At 46.0% G+C, this 22,886-nt stretch overlaps 1 protein-coding gene and 1 pseudogene across 1 annotated transcript; both read right to left on the bottom strand.

Annotated features, from left to right (window-relative positions):
• Positions 1-196: 196 nt before the first annotated feature.
• CCZ1 (CCZ1 homolog, vacuolar protein trafficking and biogenesis associated) lies at positions 197-19,547 on the bottom strand. The gene is made up of 15 exons (XM_066640503.1): positions 19,389-19,547; positions 15,370-15,467; positions 15,036-15,129; positions 13,676-13,750; positions 13,090-13,137; positions 12,340-12,423; positions 10,312-10,487; positions 7,420-7,501; positions 7,145-7,206; positions 6,718-6,829; positions 4,969-5,002; positions 4,282-4,399; positions 2,387-2,545; positions 1,057-1,184; positions 197-541 (listed from the first exon to the last, which is right to left on the bottom strand). The coding sequence occupies exons 1-15, from the start codon at positions 19,479-19,481 to the stop codon at positions 486-488; spliced, it is 1,419 nt and encodes a 472-aa protein (XP_066496600.1). The 5' UTR covers positions 19,482-19,547; the 3' UTR covers positions 197-485.
• On the bottom strand, positions 4,469-4,582 carry LOC136634104 (5S ribosomal RNA; annotated as a pseudogene).
• Positions 19,548-22,886: the final 3,339 nt, after the last annotated feature.

The raw sequence follows: 22,886 nt of genomic DNA, 5'->3' as shown, positions 1-22,886 counted from the left end.
AGGCTCAGAAACTGGAGGAGATGCAGCAGGGCTTTCAGTTGTAATTTTTTCGTAGGAAGAATAGAATCTTTGCAAATACCGTGCTTAATTTTATTCTGCACACAAAATTGAGAAACTGTCATTGTGCTTGGAAAGGAAAACACTCCGTTTTACTCTGAACTAAAGAAGGCGGAAAAAGATTTCTTAAAATTGTAGCGATTATCTTTATTTTTTCCAGTAAAATATTCACATAACATTATCAGAGAAATGGAATGATGCATGTTTTAATTCAGACAGATTTCAAGTGCACATAAATACTTTAAAATCTAAAAATCGTATGATCAGAGAGTTTACAGTATTAGTAGAAATTTGATTCTTACAAAGCAAGTATTGCTTTACTATTGTCATTATTCCAGTCAATAATATGACTGATAACTTATCACAGTAAACAAAAATGCTTTTTAGACATTTTAAAGCCATCTTCTAAAGAGTCGGCCCTTTGCAGATCAATCCAAGAAGAAAATATTGTTGAATTGAGTTGCACAAAGTTTCTTTACTTCTTCTGGAAAAACAAAGAGAGAGAGAAGTTTAGAAGTATCACACACTCAACAATGAACAAGTTACCAACTGCAGGGCATACTCTGGCTAGTACCAGCTTTCCTGTGATGTCTTTTTGTCAGAAAGTAGGGTCACTTCAAAGAATTTTCTTCAGAAACAGGTTTGACAAACTCCTCAAAGAAAGGGATGCAAACTTTCTAGCCATCCCCCTTCAAGCTTGCAGAATAAACTGAATGCTCAGTGTGTCAACCTGTTTCTGTAGCGTTGGTTCAGGCAACTACGAGAGGTCTGTTGCTTACTCAGAGAGGCTGAGCTTTAAAAGAATTATTAGATTTAATTACTGTTGACAAAACAAAATCAACCAAAAGGCTTTGGCACAGTCCAGTGGTTCCCAAACTGTGGGTCGGGACCTGATTTTTGGAGGGTTGCAAAACTGACAAGCTGATAGCTGACAATGTATTGAGTTGGTTCACTTTGAAGGGCAGTACTGTAAAAGTGTAAATGTGAAAAGGTTCTTACCATTAACTTCTATCAGGTTTGCATTTTTCTGATTCAAAATTACATATAATTCCCGCTGATCAGATTTCTTGCCTACAATCCAGTAGTCGCTCATTGCCTTCACTATGATCTCCTCGTCATCATCAACCCTGTAAGAAAGAAGTTTTTATATAGAAAACTAGCCTGACTAAAAGCAATCAACGTTACAGATTTAAAACACTTCAAGAAATAGCCAGCGAGGAGATCAAGCTTTGGTGTACATTTTGGATTGCCTTCAGTGCTTATAAATCAAGTAATTTTAATAGTAAGTGTGGTAGATTTGGACCACTTTCACATAACTCTAGTAGAAGCCGCTAGCATGAGAATCCAGCAGCTGCAATAATTAATTATGTCCTGCTGTCAACAAACAAGAGCCTTACAGTTACACCGGTTGGCCTGAAACGAGGCCGTCTTATCTTGTTTGCTTTTGTCAGACCTTGATCCATCCAGCTCACCACTACTAGAAAGCAGTTCTCCAGGGACAGGGGACTTTCCCAGTCCTAACTGGAGATGCCAGAGATTAAACCTGAGATCCTCCAGTTTTGCAAGTATAAAGGAAATATTACCCAAGTGAAAACTATACCTCTATATAAATATTGATAAGCTGTGAAGAACACAGGCGTGCCCCTTTATCTATGAGGGTACCCAGTGGTTAAGTGAAACGGCGGATATGAGGGAACACCCCTCCACCGTAAAGAGGCAAGGGGAGTGGGGCTCTCCTCACCTCTGGAGGTCTTTTGAGCCCACCAGAGGCCATGCATTCCCAGGAGAGGCCACATGCATCTATACCTGCAGCCTCTGCTGGGTTCAATGACTGTTACAACTTAAAAAAAAACACTACCAGTTTTTAGTCAAAACCATTTTTAATGCCTTATTAAGGCATAAGGAGGCTTGGGGAAGCCCCAGAGGCCTCCACAAGGGGGTCCTTCCTGGGCCTCCCCATGCCTTATAAGACATTAAAAACACCACTTCTGTTTTGATGAAAAACCCAAAGTAGAGTTTTTTTAGTTGTAACAGCCATTCTGAGTCCAGCAGAGGCCGTGGGTGGACACATGCGGCCTCTACGGGGCTCAGAATACCCTCCAGAGGCAAGAGGAGCCTCCGGAGGAGTTGTGCGCAGGGAGCATGTGCAGATCTAACCACGGATACAGAGTGCTCCTGTATTTACACTTCAACATCTTACTCTAATCACAGTGTTGCGGCTGAAGAAAAAACAAAACCCTTCAAGCAAGCATGTCAGGTTTGCAAACAAACAGAATACTGTTCTGATTGCAACAATCTACTCTGCTGAGGGTAAGGAGGGAATCATCACCTAGTGAAGTCGCTGTTGATATCACCAAGGATCTTCATCAAGTCAGGGTGAACCGACGTGAGCGAGATGTGGGGCGTTCGCCTTACGTGAATCGTACTTTTCTCTGCGAGGTTCATGTGATTGAAGTAGATGAATTTAAACTGAGGCTCCTTCTCTGACCTAGGAAATAAACATGGGAAGGAAACAGCAAGCAACCATGAGGCTCTTTCACTGAAGAATAAAATATCCTGGCCGCAAATAGAGTAGGAAGTGATATTGATGATTTCTGGAAAGGAAATACAAAGATCAGGAACGGATCAATTTCACACTAAAAAGCACTACACATTTTATTCTCTGCCAAAGAGACCAGGTTTGAGGTCATTTTCAAGCACTGGAAATTTTTTAATGCGCTTTCTGTGTGATAAATGTCACATGACACTTGAAGCCCAGGCTGGCTAACTTACTCCCTATTATATCTACCCAGCTAGATTAGCACCAAGAGAAGATGTATCAGGTTCTCAGGATACCACCACATTAAAGTTTAAGGCAGGCTTAATCAGATAAGCCTCTGTCACTTTAATCTGTTCGCACCATACAAAACAAGCAAATTGCTTGCCCTCATGATGGGCGTAACTGCCTTGTTTCAGCACAGCTGAAAATTAAAAAAATGGTTGAGTGCATTGATTCCCAGTGATTAGGGAATCACTAAACCCCTAAACTCCTTACTCAGAAGCAAATCTCATTATGTTCAACGAGGCTTAGGGCCCAATCCAATTTTCTAGTGCTGATGCAGCCGTGCCAATGGGATGTATACTGCATCCTGCAGTGGGAGAGCAGTCACAAAGGCCTCCTCAAGTGGGCCAGGAGGAAAGAGGCCCCTCCCTCTCCCCCACACCTCTTGTTACTTCCCAGTTTGTGCCATAAAACACCAGTGAGTACTGCATGCATCCTCAACCCAATTGTACTATTTGACCATGCTGGGGAAGTGGGGGTTGGTGACACCATTATGTTATTTCCTTGGGCTGTTTACTTCTCTGGGGAACATACCTTGGAAACCTCATAGGACAATGCACACCCCTTCGGCCTGGCTCCCTCCCAGGGTCTTTGATCTCTTTGCTTCCAAACCTGGGATGAGAACAATCTAAGTTTGCCCTCCTTGGTGGCTTGGTGGACAGCTGTCACTCTCTCTGTGCTGTGACAAAGCTTGCAATTGTACTAGCCAATTGGCCACGATCATGTAAATAATGGCTAATCTCTGTTTTAGTCTAAGCAAGATACCAGTAATTAGCTTGAAGGGGTAAGAAACAAGAGTAAGAGACCTGCTGAGAGCTATGACTGGGCAGAGGTATCTGGAGAGCCTCCCTAACCATTTATGGCAGATAACTGAAGCGCAGAGCTGTGAGGAAGAGTGTCTAGAACTTCCCTCCACACCTTCTCTGTTCATCTGTTCCCTTCTTCCTTTTCAAATCCAGGGACGGGGAGGGGCTAGCATGGTGATTACAAAGGGAAGGGGACGGTATCTGGCACACCACCTCAGGATTTGTGTTACATGATCAAATCACACGTCAAAGCACTGCTCACTGGTGACAGCCCGAAGTACCCTAAGTGTGACATCACTCCATGTGCAATAAGCAGGAAAATCTGTAGGAAAATTAATACTCTTCACTTCATACTTAAAATGAATACTCTTAAATTACTGTTAACTTCTTGTATTTGCTTTTACATACACAGAACTGTGTAGTGTTTTAATTTTTGTGAGCTGCCATGAAGTTATTTTAACAGTGAAAAGGTGGGGTGTAAATATTGACAATACTTACATTTGAAAAGCTTATTTGCCCCATTTTAAAGTAGTTCATAAATATTTGCTCCCCGTTAACAAGCTAATATTTTGCAACTGAAACAAGGACAGCACAAACCCTGACATCCTTTTGTTGATGTTGTACTGTTCACAAATATCCGACGCCAAGACAGTGAGCTGAGGTCCAACGATGCTGTCAAGTTTACGGCAGAAATCCAGGGTGGGCTGCATTGAGGCTGTAGGATAGTTGGGAAGAGGACATTGAATTTGGTTGGCAGCCTTCAGTCTCGAAAGACTATGGTATAAGCCTACAGGACCCGGTATTCCCAGGCGGTCTCCCATCCAAGTACTAACCAGGCCTGACCCTGCTTAGCTTCCGAGATCAGATGAGACTGGGCATGTGCAGGGTAACAGCTGACAATGAGGCTTGTTTTCCACCCCTAATACTGGTCACAGGGAGCGTCAGCCAAAGACCTGCTGGCACTGAGGCAGCCTCCTCCCCCACCCCACCCCTGGCAATGCACAGCTGCTGTCACTGCCACTCCTTCCTCCTCGTACTGCCTGGATTTGAAAAAAGGTAAATAGAGCAGAAAAGAAAACATGGGGGAGACAGATGCTTTATCTCACCACTCTCTTCTATTCTTCCTCTTCTGCTCTATTCCCCTTTCTTTTTAAATCCAGGGTGGGGGAGGAAAAGCAGAGGTCTGTGGATGGTAGCAGCCCCCCCCCCATCAATCTGCTGCTCTAGGTGACCACCGCAGGCAACCTCTCTCAGTCATTTTAAAGAATACGATTTGATACTCACCATCAATCATAAAGCAGACAGCTGCACTCATGGCCTGCAAGAGACAAAACACTGATCATGAGAACAGGCTTGTCAGTGTTCCCGGCATACATTTCACTGTTGGGAGCTGCATTCTGCTCTACTGCCTATGTAAACAACATCAGGTGTAGGAGGAGATTGCTAAAGTATAGAGTGCCTGGTTTGGGAAAGATCCCACTGGACATGAAGATACTTTAGAATTAGCCAATGTTGCTGCCAAGCAGGGGAAGGGAAGGTGTTGACTATTATTCAGTTCTGGTGAGCAATGGGCTCAAATGCAACTCTCCAAGGTTTCAAAGGTTTTTCCCAGTCCAGCTACATTAGATTCACGAGTTGGAGATTTGCAGCTGCAAAGAGATGCACAATACCACTCAGCTACAACTCCTGTGGCATGATCTGCAATACACTCTAAGCCAGGGGTGCTCAATAGGTGGATCGTGATCTACCAGTAGATCGCGAGGCAAAATGAGTAGATTGCGGAGTGCGACCCCCCCCCCCATTCAGGTGCCTCTGGGAGGAAACGCCGGGAGTAAGGCCCATTGTACTCAATGGGGCTTACTCCCAGGTAAGTGTGGCTAGGATTGCAGCCTCACAGCCTAATCCTAGGCATGTCTACTCAGGAGTAAGTCCTGTTATACTCAGTGGGGCTCAAGGTACACCAACATACATTGTACACATAAATGTTATATTTTATGATGGCGTGAACATTGTAAAAAAAACTCTGGTAGATCTCCAGGCCTTGCTGGGTTTCAAAGCAGCTCTCGAGCCAAAAAAAGTGTGAGCACCCCTGCTCTAAGCCAGTCCAGCATTCCTTGTATGTGCTTAAGTTGTCCACAGAGTTCTTGCAGTCATGGAAGATCCCACTCACTTTGACCAGCACCTTCTAAATCAGAAGCCAAAGAGTTAACATCCCCTTTCAAGGCTGCCTAATCCTACTAGTGTTTCTCAAACTGTGGATTGGGACCCATTAGGTGGGTCATGAGGCCATTTCAGGTGGGTCCCCATTCCTTTCAAAGTGTATTTTATTTTTAATATAATTTTATTTTATTTTTAATATTTAATTAGACTTGATGCTACCATGGTATGTGACTGCATCTGGGGAAATGTGACAGATCTGCACTTTTAACAGGCTATTATATATATATATATATATATGCTTTTAACAATGATAGTCAGTGGAGCTTACTCCTGGGTAAGTGTGAAGAGTTGAAGCCTTTGGGATGTTTGGGGAATTTTTTTTTAATCAGTTAACTGCTTGGAAGAGTTTTTCTTTATTTTAAATAAATTTTTAAACTTATACTTATTGTAAACTTTTATTTACTTAATCTGATTTGACTTTGCTGCATGGGGGGTGTTTATAATTTTCCAGCTTGATGATGTCACTTTTGGCCATGACATCATTTCCAGGTTAATGACATCACTTCAGATGGATCCTGACTGATGGTCATTGGTGGGTCCAGGTGCTAAAAATTTGAGAACCACTGTCCTAACCATATCTCTGCAAGAACTCCAACTTCCCTCAGCCACGTCCCATCGGGTGGCTCCTCTCCTAAAATGTGAATGACAACACGGGAGGCTACCGTTAACTGAGGGGGTTTCTGGGTTTCAGAACAAGACTGCAGTGCATGCTGGGATGTATGCTTATTCAGAAGTTCCACTGACTTCAATATGATTCACATCGAAGTAGGCAGGCACAGAATCTGATAAAAGGTAAAGAAGCTTCGCAGATACCTTATAAACGATTAAATGAAGCTCTTCATATGCCTTATCTGTGTTTACAAATATTTTGGGGAACCTGCATTTTGCTTCCGGATCATTGAGATTCAGAGGTCCAGTGAGAAATCTAAAAAGGCAAAGGTTGGACTTGTTCATATAAATCTATCAAACTTCAACAATCAAACTCCAAACAATCAAATCCAAACAAACAAACAATCAAACTCCAGCCCAATCTAGAGACCTGAGGACCAACTCAAAGGAGTCATAAAACACACACACACCTCCAATAACTAGGTTCTTAAACAAGCAGGTTACCTCTTTTTCTCATTCTTTATTACAGCTGCTGTTACATAGGTAAGTCAGAGATTAAAAGGCATTATGTTATCACAACTGGAACCTGTAAGCAAGGTTTAAAACAACAAAATTCTACAGGTGACAATACCTTCCATAGTGCTGGAGATTTCCAGGTATCTCTGCATGTATTGGGGAATCTCTCCCTGCCAACTGAAACAAGGAGATTGTCAAGGAGATGTTTTCCCTTCCCCTCACATTGCCCTACAGTATTTATAGAAACTGGCAAACCACCCTTTTTCTGCTAGATAATTCAGCTGAGAAGGAAGTTTTTAAAAGCTTCTTTTAAAAAAGAAACATACAAACAAAAACACTTTGACAGGGAACAAAACTGACGTCTATTTAGAGGCAACCTCTACAACTTACCTCTGGTTCTATATGCCTTGGAAACAGAGATGTGGTGAGATATTTGTATAAAATTCTCATGTCATCTTGTTCCAATCCACTCCTGGAATGTTAAAAAGACCAGCTGAAGTACACTGACCAGCTTGTCAAAAGTTCAAGTAATGCTAGCTCGATGCATATGAATTAATACATTTGAAACTATCGAAGCAGAACATAAAACCTGTATGACTAGTTCTGCATGCCCAAGAGAGATCTGTTTCTTCAACAGCAGAGAAAATGCACAACGCCATGGTCACCAGGTTTGTGTCACTGTTAGTTACAGTGCTCATTTCTTCACTTTGCAGGAAGATAAGGCTGAAGACTTTAAAAAAGTGCACTGGGAATGGACACTAATGCAACTTGGGCATCACGCCAAACCATGTTTAAGAAAGCAAAGCTACAATTTGGTGTGAAGTTCAGACTGACAGACCGCCATTTGTAATTAGCTGGAAAATCAGAACCAGAAAATGCAGTTTGAAAACCCGATCAGTTCTAAACCATGGCTTGCCTGTGCATTTGGAATCTCAAACTAAAATTTGCATTCTAGATGAGGTTTAGTGCAAACCACGGTTAGCCGCACAGTATGAACTGAGCAACTGCCATAACTGGGCAGGTTCTATACCCAATATATGACGGAGAGTCAGCATGGCTTCTGTAAGGGTAAGTCTTGCCTCACAAACCTTATAGAATTCTTTGAAAAGGTCAACAGGCATGTGGATGCTGGAGAACCCGTGGACATTATATATCTGGACTTTCAGAAGGCGTTTGACACGGTCCCTCACCAAAGGCTACTGAAAAAACTCCACAGTCAGGGAATTAGAGGACAGGTCCTCTCGTGGACTGAGAACTGGTTGGAGGCCAGGAAGCAGAGAGTGGGTGTCAATGGGCAATTTTCACAATGGAGAGAGGTGAAAAGCGGTGTGCCCCAAGGATCTGTCCTGGGACCGGTGCTTTTCAACCTCTTCATAAATGACCTGGAGAAAGGGTTGAGCAGTGAAGTGGCTAAGTTTGCAGATGACACCAAACTTTTCCGAGTGGTAAAGACCAGAAGTGATTGTGAGGAGCTCCAGAAGGATCTCTCCAGACTGGCAGAATGGGCAGCAAAATGGCAGATGCGCTTCAATGTCAGTAAGTGTAAAGTCATGCACATTGGGGCAAAAAATCAAAACTTTAGATATAGGCTGATGGGTTCTGAGCTGTCTGTGACAGATCAGGAGAGAGATCTTGGGGTGGTGGTGGACAGGTCGATGAAAGTGTCGACCCAATGTGCGGCGGCAGTGAAGAAGGCCAATTCTATGCTTGGGATCATTAGGAAGGGTATTGAGAACAAAACGGTTAGTATTATAATGCCGTTGTACAAATCGATGGTAAGGCCACACCTGGAGTATTGTGTCCAGTTCTGGTCGCCGCATCTCAAAAAAGACATAGTGGAAATGGAAAAGGTGCAAAAGAGAGCGACTAAGATGATTACGGGGCTGGGGCACCTTCCTTATGAGGAAAGGCTACGGCGTTTGGGCCTCTTCAGCCTAGAAAAGAGACGCTTGAGGGGGGACATGATTGAGACATACAAAATTATGCAGGGGATGGACAGAGTGGATAGGGAGATGCTCTTTACACTCTCACATAATACCAGAACCAGGGACATCCACTAAAATTGAGTGTTGGGCGGGTTAGGACAGACAAAAGAAAATATTTCTTTACTCAGCGCGTGGTCAGTCTGTGGAACTCCTTGCCACAGGATGTGGTGCTGGCGTCTAGCCTAGACGCCTTTAAAAGGGGATTGGACGAGTTTCTGGAGGAAAAATCCATTATGGGGTACAAGCCATGATGTGTATGCGCAACCTCCTGATTTTAGGAATGGGTTAAGTCAGAATGCCAGATGTAGGGGAGAGCACCAGGATGAGGTCTCTTGTTATCTGGTGTGCTCCCTGGGGCATTTGGTGGGCCGCTGTGAGATACAGGAAGCTGGACTAGATGGGCCTATGGCCTGATCCAGTGGGGCTGTTCTTATGTTCTTATGAGTGTTTTATTTTTTAAACAAAACATTGAATCCCATCTAACATTCCTTAGATGTTACATCCGTGGCACAGAGGAATCATACTGATCTCTAGAGAAATTTTTACCCATTTTATTATCCTGATTTTTATTTATTTTATGTGGGCATCTGAAGATAACTTCTTACAAGCACATTTACTGTTTACTCCTTAATCACTTTTGAATAGGAAGCCTTGAACTGAGACTCTCAAATGAAACTGGATGCCCTCAGCAGCTGTGCCATGTCAATAAACACCCTGAAATCAAACACAGCTGAAGAAGAGCTCTTGGGTTTAAATTACAACGATGCTGCAAACCGAGGACGCTTCTTTGTTTCTGTTTGCAACATTTTCTCTCAATGAAGTCACGATGGTCAAAGAGACCCTTGGGGTAGCTGAAAACATGCCACTGCTCCAATGTTTGGAGAGCCCATCTTTAACTTGCACTGAACACAAATGAATGTGGGATATGAATGGACTGAATACAGTATCACCAAGCTCCAGGGAAAAATGCACATTTTGACTTTTTGCAAATCTGTCTCTCTTGCTAGTTTCATAGATTCAGTAACATGATTTTACACTCAAAATTTCCTTGGCCGCTTTGACTGCTTGTCATAGAAACTTTCAATTTTCCTTAACAAGGAGCCAAGCTCTCTGTTCAGCAGGGCAGACATGCAGAGGGATTTGCACACTCAATCACACATCCCATTCCACAGGCAGTATGTTCTTATGTTCAATAGGGGAGGGTACACCAGTCAAAACCTTGCTTCTGCTCTGTTCTGCATGAGTATGTCCCTCTCTCTCTCTCTCTCTCTCACAATCTATTATTTAAGGTACCTACCAGATGAGTTGATCATTGTAGAGAAAGGCAGTATATTTGACTATGCTCAAACTTTCTTCCATTTTATTAATGAATGACTGGATTTTCAAGTAAGTCATTTTATCCAATGGAAAGAAGCTGATTCCACAAAAAACATCTAGCAGGTCACATGATGGCAAATGAAGTGTTTGCAAATACTGAAGGATAAATACAGCAGAAGGATATTAATGACTGTCTCAGTTTAAACATTTTAAAGCTATAGTGTAGCAGCTTTATTCTCTAATGCACTGACCAAACGCCACCACACTTTCACCACAGAAGCTACAACTGGTGTATTCCCCAAGACTGAAACAACATCACATTGGCTTGTACTATGAATATCCAAAATATTAATTTTTGCACACTTAGAAATATCATGCTTATCATTTTCTAGTGCCATAGCAGTCACATTCCTGCCTGGTAGACCATCTATGGCAGGAAGGGTGGCCAACAACTGAGCATCTCCTCTTAATGAAACCATTAAACTAGAAGAGGAAAACACCTCTGCTGTATCTCTTGAATTAAACAGCCATATTTCTAAAGTCTCAAACTTGAATTTTTGAAAACAAGTTGTTCCATTCCCTATGTTATATGTCACATTAAAAAGCAAAAGACTTAAATAGCTCATTCTCAATGGTTAAGGGATGTGAGGGTTTCCATGTAAACAGCCTGCATCAAAGCAAGTTGGAAGATTCAGTAATAGCCCCTCCCCTCCATTTATTCTGATTTTACAAAGCAAGACATGTCTCCTTACATAGCTTGTTGCACTGGACATGTTTAGGCAGCCTGCAGATCACACATTTCCTTTAAAAAGAATGGAGATAAAATTCAGCCAAAGTTAAGCACTTTTAAGTACTGTTACAAGTCAACGGACTTAAAAGTGCTCAACTTTGGCTCAACTGTGTACCAAATTTCTAGTTCTCATGGTGATGGACAAACTTGAACCAAGAAACCATAACAGGGTAACTGTCGCAAACTTAGGGGGGTTTGGGGTGCTCAGAGTTCTTGGTTCTCGAACCCTAAAGCCCTCAAGGCCCCCCTGTCCAGTAGTACTGCCACCACCCTGTATGTGCCAGTGCCTCAGTCCAGGGACACTGAGACCCTCTAGGCTTAACTCAATCCCTGGCAGGCACTGAGCGCTTTCTCCAATTAAAATTTCAGTCCTCAAGTTACTAGACCTCAGTGAGCACTTGGTAGCTTGCTGAACAGCTCGGCAGGATTCTGAACCTTTGTCCCCAACAGACAATGAAGCAACTTAGTTAAAGATTTTAGTTTATTAAGTACATAAGGTTACATAAGGCAGCAAATGCTAGAGGCACAAACATAGAGGAAACATATCAGCAATAAAATAATAAAGCTAGCTGGCTATCTCTATTAATCCCTATCTCTCACCTGGGTCAGCTTCTCTTGTAGATCTTTTAGCTCCAGGCTACCTGTGAGGCCAGGTGCCCATAGTGGATAATTGGAGCTCACAAGTGTGCAGGATGTTGCACCCAAAAACTCTGTCCAAGAAGGAACACGCACACCCCTTGGGGCACTCATTATTATACTTCTTATGCTAATAGTGCCGATATGCTAATAGTGCTAATAGTGCTGAGGTGACCATACTTATTTAGACTGTCCAATCAGAAACTTTTGAGGACAGAACCTTCTTAAAGTTGGCCTGGTTGCTAGCCCTCTTAGTTCTTACCCCTCCCAACTGGAGATCCATAGCTGCATTCCATTCCGCTTGATCAGGCGCTTCTCCGTCTACTAAGGTGTTAAACATTCCAAGGGGTTGTAATTCTTGTTTATTTACTCACATTCTTGCATCGGGAACTGCTAGCCACTTCTCCGTTACTGACTTAGTTTGGTTCAGGCTCCACATGCTAACCTAGGCTTAACACGTACATATTCATGACAGTAACACACACACACACACACACACACCTCTTGATCTACAATAAGAATCCTTTAGCACCTTTAAGATGCTGCAAAACCCTAGTTTTAGCTGAGAAAAGGAACACTTACCCGATGGAAGAATTTCTCTAATCTTTCTTTCAGAACTTTTACACCTCCATCTTCCATGGCTTTTCGGAATGTGCCATTAAAAAGCTAACAAGTATTTGAAAGGGTGGGGAAAAGCATTAGATGGACAACTGGGTAATTATAAGCACAACTGTTCATCAAGATGCAATTATTTGCCAACAGAATTAGAGTGCTTCCACTGTAATTCTTAGTCTCAGATTCTTTAGAAGTAATAAATTTACTCAGTGGCTAAGAGTTTGTTAGTTTTAACATGGATGGTCAAGTAAGAAGCTATGGCCAATACTGTCTACATTGGCAGCTGCTCCCTAGAGCTGCAAAGCAGCAATTCCCAGCCTGGCCTGGAAAAACCTGGTACCTTTTCCATGAAAAGCAGGCATTTTACCTCTGAACTACAAACCCTTGGGAAGCACTGTATTCCTGAGAAGTTGTGAAAATTCTCCCTTAACCACCATGCTGAGCAACTGATGTGCATAATAATTTACACAAAGGAAATCGAGAAAATGTTTTCACTTGCCTTAATAGAGAAAACTTTTGTACTCAAAGGATACGCAGACATGTCCATCAAGGATATCTTTCTTTTTCTGAATGCCTTCCTAAAATGGCTGAACTAAACTGTTAACCCAAAAAGTGAAATTTCCTAACTTTTCCTTTGTTAAAGATGATTGACATCAAACCCTTGAATATTTTTATAATATTGCAAACATGAAGTGACAAAAATTGCATGCAGCTTACCTTATACATATTATAACACTGTTGTAACACCGAACTATAAACTTTATCCTGAAAAAGACCCAGAATCAAAGAGTTACTACAAGATGAACACGATCACTGATGCTGTGACTCATTCCTAAGTGGTTATAAACTCTTGGACACTAGTGGCTTGTTAGGAAGCTAGGATTGAGGTTTATACCCCTAGAAGCCACACTCCTCACTTTTACAGTATAATTTGGGATAGACAGTTTAAATCAGTGTTTGGTGTCTGTAACGGTGGGGAAACATAATTTAGAGTCACAGTGAAATAGGGGCATTACAGTACAAAAAAGATGGTGAAGGAAGGAAGGTGTCAGATAGACCAGATCAATAGTAGTGGGCCAAAAGAAGTTCTAACTGCAGAATTAAGCAGACCCAAAATATCTTATTAGGAGTATTGACTACGTTTCTCATGGAATTGTACATTAATACAGTCCCATGAAAACAGGACTCTGATTTTTTTCCCTCCAAACCAACTGTCTCAATGACATTACATTTAATTTTCCAAATCAAAAGATGACCCTTGCCATATTCTTAATCTATTGCCAAAAAAACAGGCATTACGTACCAGTAACTCCTCTTCCTGATACTCAACAACAGATTTTCCATCTTTGAGTTTTTCAATTATGGGATTGCGTACAACCTTGAAAACGAAACGAAGGGGAATATTAGTAAATTTATTTATCAGAGTTAAATTAACTGGGGGGGGGGGCAACACAAACACACACAGCTCCAAGGCTATGTAAAAGAATATAGCCAAAGAATCAAACACATTGCAAAATCCAGGGTGCCCTTCCTATTTCAGAAATAAGATTGTACTTCAGACTTTGTGGCGGAAAAAAGCTAACATGAGACAAGTGTGCTTGATCTTGTTTTTAGAGAAGACTTATTGTTTCAGGACTTATCTTCATACCATCCTTTTGTGAAAGCATGATGAGAATCTGCACTTGGGAGACCCAGATTTAAATGCATGTTCTACCACAAAATATACAGGTCACCCCTTCATGACTTACCATAAACCTCCTCATAAAGAAGGGTTACTTCGCAAAGATAAATGCAAAGTGTATGCTAGAGAGTGGGTTTTGGTAACTGCAAGAAAATCAGCTAAACAAATTTCAAATGACTGACTCTCCATGTATTACTCGTTTCATTCTTCCCACTGCAGGGACTAAAGTAGCCACTTTCTACAAAAGTAGTAGGGTTCATCCCAAGATTCCTTAATGCCAATGGTGACATGCCCAATTCCTTATTGCAGGGGTGCTCACACTTTTTTGGCTCGAGAGCTACTTTGAAACCCAGCAAGGCCCGGAGATCTACCAGAGTTTTTTTTTTTACAATGTTCGCACCATCATAACATATAACATTTATGTGTACAATGTATGTTGGTGTACCTTGAGCCCCACTGAGTATAACAGGACTTACTCCTGAGTAGACATGCCTAGGATTAGGCTGTGAGGCTGCAATCCTAGCCACACTTACCTGGGAGTAAGCCCCATTGAGTACAATGGGCCTTACTCCCGGCGTTTCCTCCCAGAGGCACCTGAAAGGGGGGGTCGGCACTCTGCGATCTACTCATTTTGCCTCGCGATCTACTGGTAGATCGCGATCCACCTGTTGAGCACCCCTGCCTTATTGGCTCACCAGTCTTCCTTCCACTCTTCCTTACAGGACTCAAATAAGACGAGGAAGTACAGAGGAGAGCAAAGTGGTGGGCTACTGAGTGCTCTCTTCCACCCTCCCTCTTCTGCTCCATTCCTCTCTTTTTCATATCAAGAGAGTGCAAGGAGATAGAGACAGACAGTTACACAGAGACCACCCCCACCAGTCCTATCACCTCAATAAGCTTCACAGATGGGCTTGCTGATTTTACAGTCCAGCCTACAATCTTATAGAATGGTTTACTGGAATATAATTGTGCATGAATTTACCATAACCATCCAGAAATTTTCTTCAGGTTCATTGAAGAACTGCCTGTTCTTCTGGGTATGAAGAGATTTTGCAGGTTTCGAAGGGCTGAAGGTCCTGAGGAGAAAATATGGTGCAAATCAACTGTTTAGCTATATGAAGATCATCACTTAACTATTAAACAGAGTGATGATGGCAGATTGTCTATCCTGTTTGGGTAATTCAATTGTAAAGCACCTTGTACGTTTTAAACATGGTATAAATAAATTATAGGTGATATAAGCTGCACTGATCTTGGCCCAAAGCCATCAGAATTCATTGCTAATAAATGCTACGCAAATGTGTGGAACTTAGTACCTGGTGAACTGGACAATGGCTTCACATAATCCAACACTTCTAATTTTTTCATTCTTTTCTATTTCATTAGGGTGATAAAAGAGAATCTTCTTTTCTTCCTGAAATTAGAAAAGTGAAAAATACATACAAAATCACATTTCTAAGGCTGCAATCCTGACTCAAATAAGGGGGTCATGTGGATATTCCTGAGCATCATGGAGGAAGGTCTTTAACAACAACAACAACATGTACCAACTCCATGGGTTGCTGGTCTGAGGAACAATTGTACTTGGGGTCATAGTCAAAAAAGTTTGGGAAAAGCTGCAGTTTCGCTAAGCAAATGGGTCATATTTTACAACACTTTCCCACGCAAAACAAACAAAGAAGCAAACTGGAGAGAAGATTTATTAAATTAGGTCATAAGAACATAAGAACATAAGAACAGCCCCACTGGATCAGGCCATAGGCCCATCTAGTCCAGCTTCCTGTATCTCACAGCGGCCCACCAAATGCCCCAGGGAGCACACCAGATAACAAGAGACCTCATCCTGGTGCCCTCCCTTGCATCTGGCATTCTGACATAGCCCATTTCTAAAATCAGGAGGTTGCACATATACATCATGACTTGTACCCCGTAATGGATTTTTCCTCCAGAAATTTGTCCAATCCCCTTTTAAAGGCATCTAGGCTAGACGCCAGCACCACATCCTGTGGCAAGGAGTTCCACAGACTGACCACACGCTGAGTAAAGAAATATTTTCTTTTGTCTGTCCTAACCCGCCCAACACTCAATTTTAATGTATGTCCCCTGGTTCTGGTATTATGTGAGAGTGTAGAACATCTCCCTATCCACTCTGTCCATCCCCTGCATAATTTTGTATGTCTCAATCATGTCCCCCCTCAGGCGTCTCTTTTCTAGGCTGAAGAGGCCCAAACGCCGTAGCCTTTCCTCATAAGGAAGGTGTCCCAGCCCCGTAATCATCTTAGTCGCTCTCTTTTGCACCTTTTCCATTTCCACTATGTCTTTTTTGAGATGCGGCAACCAGAACTGGACACAATACTCCAGGTGTGGCCTTACCATCGATTTGTACAACGGCATTATAATACTAGCCGTTTTGTTCTCAATACCCTTCCTAATGATCCCAAGCACAGAATTGGCCTTCTTCACTGCCGCCGCACATTGGGTCGACACTTTCATCGACCTGTCCACCACCACCCCAAGTTCTCTCTCCTGATCTGTCACAGACAGCTCAGAACCCATCAGCCTATATCTAAAGTTTTGATTTTTTGCCCCAATGTGCATGACTTTACACTTACTGACATTGAAGCGCATCTGCCATTTTGCTGCCCATTCTGCCAGTCTGGAGAGATCCTTCTGGAGCTCCTCACAATCACTTCTGGTCTTCACCACTCGGAAAAGTTTGGTGTCATCTGCAAACTTAGCCACTTCACTGCTCAACCCTGTCTCCAGGTCATTTATGAAGAGGTTGAAAAGCACCGGTCCCAGGACAGATCCTTGGGGCACACCGCTTTTCACCTCTCTCCAATGTGAAAATTGCCCATTGACACCCACTCTCTGCTTCCTGGCTTCCAACCAGTTCTCAATCCACGAGAGGACCTGTCCTCTAATTCCCTGACTGTGGAGTTTTTTCAGTAGCCTTTGGTGAGGGACCGTGTCAAACGCCTTCTGAAAGTCCAGACATATAATGTCCACGGGTTCTCCCAAATCCACATGCCTATTGACCTTTTCAAAGAATTCTACAAGGTTCGTGAGGCAAGACTTACCCTTACAGAAGCCATGCTGACTCTCCCTCAGCACGGTCTGTTCATCTATGTGTTTTGAGATCCTATCTTTGATGAGGCATTCCACCATCTTACCCGGTATGAATGTCCCTGTCTAAGTTGCTATTTTTTTAACCACATACTCCTAGGATGCTTGTGTATGGAGATGATTCCAAGATATGCCTTCCAACCCTGAAGCGGAACAGGCCAGAATTCTCCCACCTCCTCAGTTTACCGCCTCCCTCTTGTCCAATATGGAGATGGGTCCAAGTCAATTCCCACACAATCTACACCAGCGGTTCCCAACCTGTGGTCCGTGGCCACTTCTCAGGGTCTCATGGACCAAACTGTGGCCTCAGGGGAAAAAAGATGATCACCTTTGATCAATTCCAGCGCTCCACCAAAGAAGTGCTCCCCGATAGACAGTGTCGCTGTGGCTGTAGGGAGTCCATTCTCTGCCCCCTCTGGTGGTCCAGTGCTTGCTGCAGTGCCAGCTGTGGGAGGGTCCGTTCTCCACCCTTTCTGGTAGCCTGCAGAGGAGCACTCACTCGGTGAGACCACCAGAGAGAGCAGAGAATGGACTCCCTGCTGCTGGCATTTCCAGTGTCTTGCGGAGCGCCCCCGAGGGCTACCAAATTGAACTGTGGTGGGAACGGAGGGGGTTGCGTGTGGTCCAATGTTCATCTCAATGGTCTGCGGTCTGGGAACCACTGGGAAGATTGGGAACCACTGATCTGTACCATGGACCGGGACATCCAACGAAAGGCCCGGGGGGCTGCATCTGCCCCACAGAAATGTTTATCAGGCCCTCGGGCTCTCCCGGCACCACCACCAGCGGCGGCTCAGCTGTGCCGAGGTATCAATGCCAAAAGGGCAGCCTGATAATTAGGTTCTCCTGTATCCTGGAAGTACAATCTTAAACAGGACTGCCCACCGGGCGGGTATTGGCAGCAAGGCTGAGCCTGGCTGAGCCCAAGCAGGGCCAGGAGCCCAAGTCTGCCTGCCTGGGAGAGGTGGCTCCAGAGGGCAGAGTAGGGATGGGAGCCTGGCCTACCTGGCGGGCAGGTCTGGAGCCAGGCCCAGTGGTGTAGCTGGAGGGGGGCAGAGCACTCAGGGGGGCAGCAGGGCAGGCAAGCGGCCCCTCCCTTCAGAGCCATTCCTGGTGGGGGAAGCAAAACAGAGCCGTTTTGCTCCCCCCCACCAGGAATGGCTCCGAAGGGAGGGGCTGCTTGCCTGCCCTGCTGTCCCTGAGTGCTCTGCCCCCCTCCAGCTACACCACTGGCCAGGCTTACTTGGCAGGCAGGCAGAGCCGGGCTCCAAGCCCAGGCGGGAGCCCAGGCCTACCCACCCAGCCACCTTGGTCATGGAGGCCAACTGGGAGCCAGGTCTGCCCACCTGGTCCAGCTGGGTCTGCAGTCAGGGCACTGCTAATGCCCCCCCCCAACAAAAACACTGGACCAGCCCCTGATGCAGGGGGGGAGAGGACAACCCAAAGTGACCCCCCCGCGCCCCAGCCGCAGTGGGACAGTCCAGGACTGTACCACCTTCTGGGCTCACCCCCACTTGGTGGGCAATGTTCAAAGCGACCCCCCGCGCCCCAGTCGCAGTGGGACAGTCCAGGACTGCACCACCTCCTGGGCTCACCCCCACTTGGTGGGCAATGCTCAAAGCGACCCCCCCGCGCCCCAGCCGCAGTGGGACAGTCCAGGACTGTACCACCTCCTGGGCTCACCCCCATTTGGTGGGCAATGCTCAAAGCGACCCCCCGCGCCCCAGCCGCAGTGGGACAGTCCAGGTCTGCACCACCTCCTGGGCTCACCCCCACTTGGTGGGCAATGCTCAAAGCGACCCCCCCGCGCCCCAGCCGCAGTGGGACAGTCCAGGACTGCACCACCTCCTGGGCTCACCCCCACTTGGTGGGCAATGCTCAAAGCGACCCCCCCGCGCCCCAGCCGCAGTGGGACAGTCCAGGACTGTACCACCTCCTGGGCTCACCCCCACTTGGTGGGCAATGCTCAAAGCGACCCCCCCGCGCCACAAGCTGCAGCGGGAGGGTCCAGGGTCCTGCCACTCCTCAGCCCACCCCCTCTGGAGGCCAGCATCCCAGGGCGACCCCCCCGCGCCCCAGCCGCAGTGGGCCCGTCCGGCGGCGTCGCACTCCTCGGCTCGCGACTGCCCTCAGTCCCCTCAGGGGGAGCGCGAGGACGTGCCGCGCAGACGGCGGGGTCCCCTCCCCCCCGCGGGGCCGCCCCGCCCACCTCGCCCTCGCGCGGCCCCAGGCGCGGGCTGTAGACGAAGAAGCTGAGCAGGGCCGGCGCCAGCTGCTTCTCGGGGCCGCCGCCCGCCGCCATCCGGGCCTCGGAGGAGCGCCCCGCACCGCCGGCAGCAGCGCCGGCCCCGCAGCCGGCACTTCCGCCTCCTCCTCCGCCCCGGAAGGGACGCGCTGCGGCCGCCGCGACCTCCCTCAGCGCCTCCGCTGCCCCGCCTCCTCAGACCCCCCCTTTCCCCAGGAGGGAAAACACTCTGCACATGCTCAGTGGCGCTCTCTTCACTGACAACCGAATGGTTGTTCAGTAAGGAAGGGGTAAAGCACTCTGCACACGCTCAGTGGCACCCTCATCTCAGTTAATTGAATGGTTGTTCATGGGGGCAGGGCCGTAGCTGGGGGGGCCAGGGGGGTTGCCCAGCATTTTTTCCAAACCTGTCCTCTTTATGTAAGCTGGCGTCAGTTGGGGGTGATTTGAAGCCCCTTTTGCAACATTTTTTGTGCACAGGAAGGTCTACCCAGCTGGTGGGCTCCAAGTAGAGCCCAGGTCTACCTGCCTGGTTGACCTGGGCTCTGAAGGTAGTGCTCATGGCCCCTCCCAAACAGACACTGGATCCACCCCTAGTTCCAAGGAGATTCAACTCAAAAAGCTGGGAGGATTCAGCTCAACCAGGTGGATTCAGTACATTCAAATCTTCTGTACTTTGCTTTTTAAAAGTAATGAATAGTGTAAAAAAAAACGAGTGTTCCAATGAGGTTACTGTATTTGACTGGCATATCTTTCCTCGTCCTTTGATGTAAAGTAAATGTATTGGCAACCTTCAGTCTCGAAAGACTATGGTATCGCGCTCTGAAAAGTGGTTCTGGCACAGCGTCTAGTGTGGCTGAAAAGGCCAATCCGGGAGCAACAATCCCTTCCACACCGGGAGCAAGTGCAGCCTGTCCCTGGTCCGTCTCCCTGGCTATGGGCCTTCCTTCTTTGCCTCTTAGCCTCAGACTGTTGGCAAAGTGTCTCTTCAAACTGGGAAAGGCCATGCTGCACAGCCTGCCTCCAAGCGGGCCGCTCAGAGGCCAGGGTTTCCCACTTGTTGAGGTCCATCCCTAAGGCCTTCAGATCCCTCTTGCAGATGTCCTTGTATCGCAGCTGTGGTCTACCTGTAGGGCGCTTTCCTTGCACGAGTTCTCCATAGAGGAGATCCTTTGGGATCCGGCCATCATCCATTCTCACGACATGACCGAGCCAACGCAGGCGTCTCTGTTTCAGCAGTGCATACATGCTAGGGATTCCAGCACGTTTCAGGACTGTGTTGTTAGGAACTTTGTCCTGCCAGGTGATGCCGAGGATGCGTCGGAGGCAGCGCATGTGGAAAGCGCTCAGTTTCCTCTCCTGTTGTGAGCGAAGAGTCCATGACTCGCTGCAGTACAGAAGTGTACTCAGGACGCAAGCTCTGTAGACCTGGATCTTGGTATGTTCCATCAGCTTCTTGTTGGACCAGACTCTCTTTGTGAGTCTGGAAAACGTGGTAGCTGCTTTACCGATGCGCTTGTTTAGCTCGGTATCGAGAGAAAGAGTGTCGGAGATCGTTGAGCCAAGGTACACAAAGTCATGGACAACCTCCAGTTCATGCTCAGAGATTGTAATGCAGGGAGGTGAGTCCACATCCTGAACCATGACCTGTGTTTTCTTCAGGCTGAAGCGGAGTGAAGCAGGGCTGTGTTCTTGCACCAACCTTGTTTGGGATTTTCTTCGCTGTCCTGCTGAAGCAGGCCTTTGGAACTGCGACAGAAGGCATCTATCTCCGGACCAGATCAGACGGAAAGCTCTTCAACCTCTCCAGACTGAGAGCAAAATCCAAAGTCCAGCTGAAATGTCTGCGTGACTTCCTCTTTGCCGACGATGCAGCTGTCACTACCCACTCTGCCAAAGATCTCCAGCAGCTCATGGATCGTTTTAGCAAGGCCTGCCAAGATTTTGGAAAGTAAATGCATTTTATTTTAATATGTATCAATGCATCAGCAACGGGTCATCGACAAATGTTATACAGGCGCTAGATAGGTGTTAGATAGGCGCTAAATAGGTGTTAGATAGGCGCTAAATAGGTGCTATATAGACACTATATAGGTGCTATATAGGCGTTAAATAGGTGCTGCATAGGTGTTAAATAGGTGCTATATAGGTGCTAGGTAGGCGCTATATAGGTGCTAGATAGGCGCTAGATAGGTGCTATATAGGTGCTAAATAGGCACTATATAGCTGCCTTGAGTGCCCTTCGTGGAGCAAGGCGGAATACAAATCCAATAAATAAATAAATAAATAAATAAATAATAATAATAACAACTTTATTTCTACCCCGCCTTTCTCCCCGAAGGGACTCAAGGCGGCTTACAACATATTAAAAACAATTTAAAAAACAAATAAAAACATATTAACACATACTAAAAACAGCAGTCAGAGTAAAAAAAATAGGTAAAAAGAGCATAGAGCAGCAGCAAGTCATAAAAGAATCAGGCCTGTAAAAAAATATTAAAAGATGTTAAAAAGATGTTAAAAGGCCAAGAACTCAGAAGGCCTGTTTAAACAGAAGGGTCTTCAGGCCTTGCCGAAAGGTCTCAAGAGAGGGAGCCATTCTTAAGTCAAGGGGAAGGAGGTTCCATAGCGTTGGTGCCACTACTGAGAAGGCCCTATTTCTTGCAGCCGCCCCACGTACCTCCCTAGCCGGCGGCACTTGTAAAAAGGCCTTCTCTGATGGCCTGAGAGGGCGAGCCGGATTGTACGGGAGCAGGCGATCTCTAAGATACCCTGGTCCAGAGCAGTATAGGGCTTTAAAGGTCAATACCAGCACCTTGAATTGGGCCCGGAAACGAATGGGCAGCCAGTGCAGCCGCTGGAGAAGCGGACTGACAGGGTCGAACCGCCTACCTCCAGTAACCACACGGGCCACCGCATTCTGCACTAGTTGCAGTTTCCGAACCGTCTTCAAGGGCAGCCCCACATAGAGTGTGTTACAGTAATCTAATCTCGATGTCACCGAGGTATGGATCACCGTGGCCAGGTCTGCACGATCCAAGTACGGCCGCAGCTGGCGCACCAGCCGAAGCTGAGCGAAGGCCCCCCTTGCCACAGCCGCCACCTGGGAATCCAGGAGCAGCTGCGAGTCCAGGTGGACCCCCAAGCTGCGGACCTGCTCCTTCAGAGGGAGTGCAACCCCATTCAGCGCAAGCCGATAGTCCAGCACCTGCATCGAGGATTTCCTAACCAGGAGAGCCTCTGTCTTATCCGGATTTAATTTCAGCTTGTTAGCCCCCATCCAGATCCTCACTGCCTCCAGACAGCGCTCCAGGCCCTCAACCGCCACCCTGGAGTCTGGAGGAAAGGAGAGATAGAGCTGGGTGTCATCAGCATATTGATGGCACCCCACTCCAAACCCCCGGATGACCTCTCCCAGCGGTTTCATGTAGATGTTAAATAGCATGGGGGACAGAATTGAGC

The sequence above is a fragment of the Tiliqua scincoides genome, chromosome 13, assembly GCF_035046505.1.
Source record: "Tiliqua scincoides isolate rTilSci1 chromosome 13, rTilSci1.hap2, whole genome shotgun sequence".
Lineage (NCBI taxonomy): Eukaryota > Metazoa > Chordata > Lepidosauria > Squamata > Scincidae > Tiliqua > Tiliqua scincoides.
Note: the sequence above shows the minus strand (reverse complement) of the source record. Positions and strands in the feature narration are given on the sequence as shown.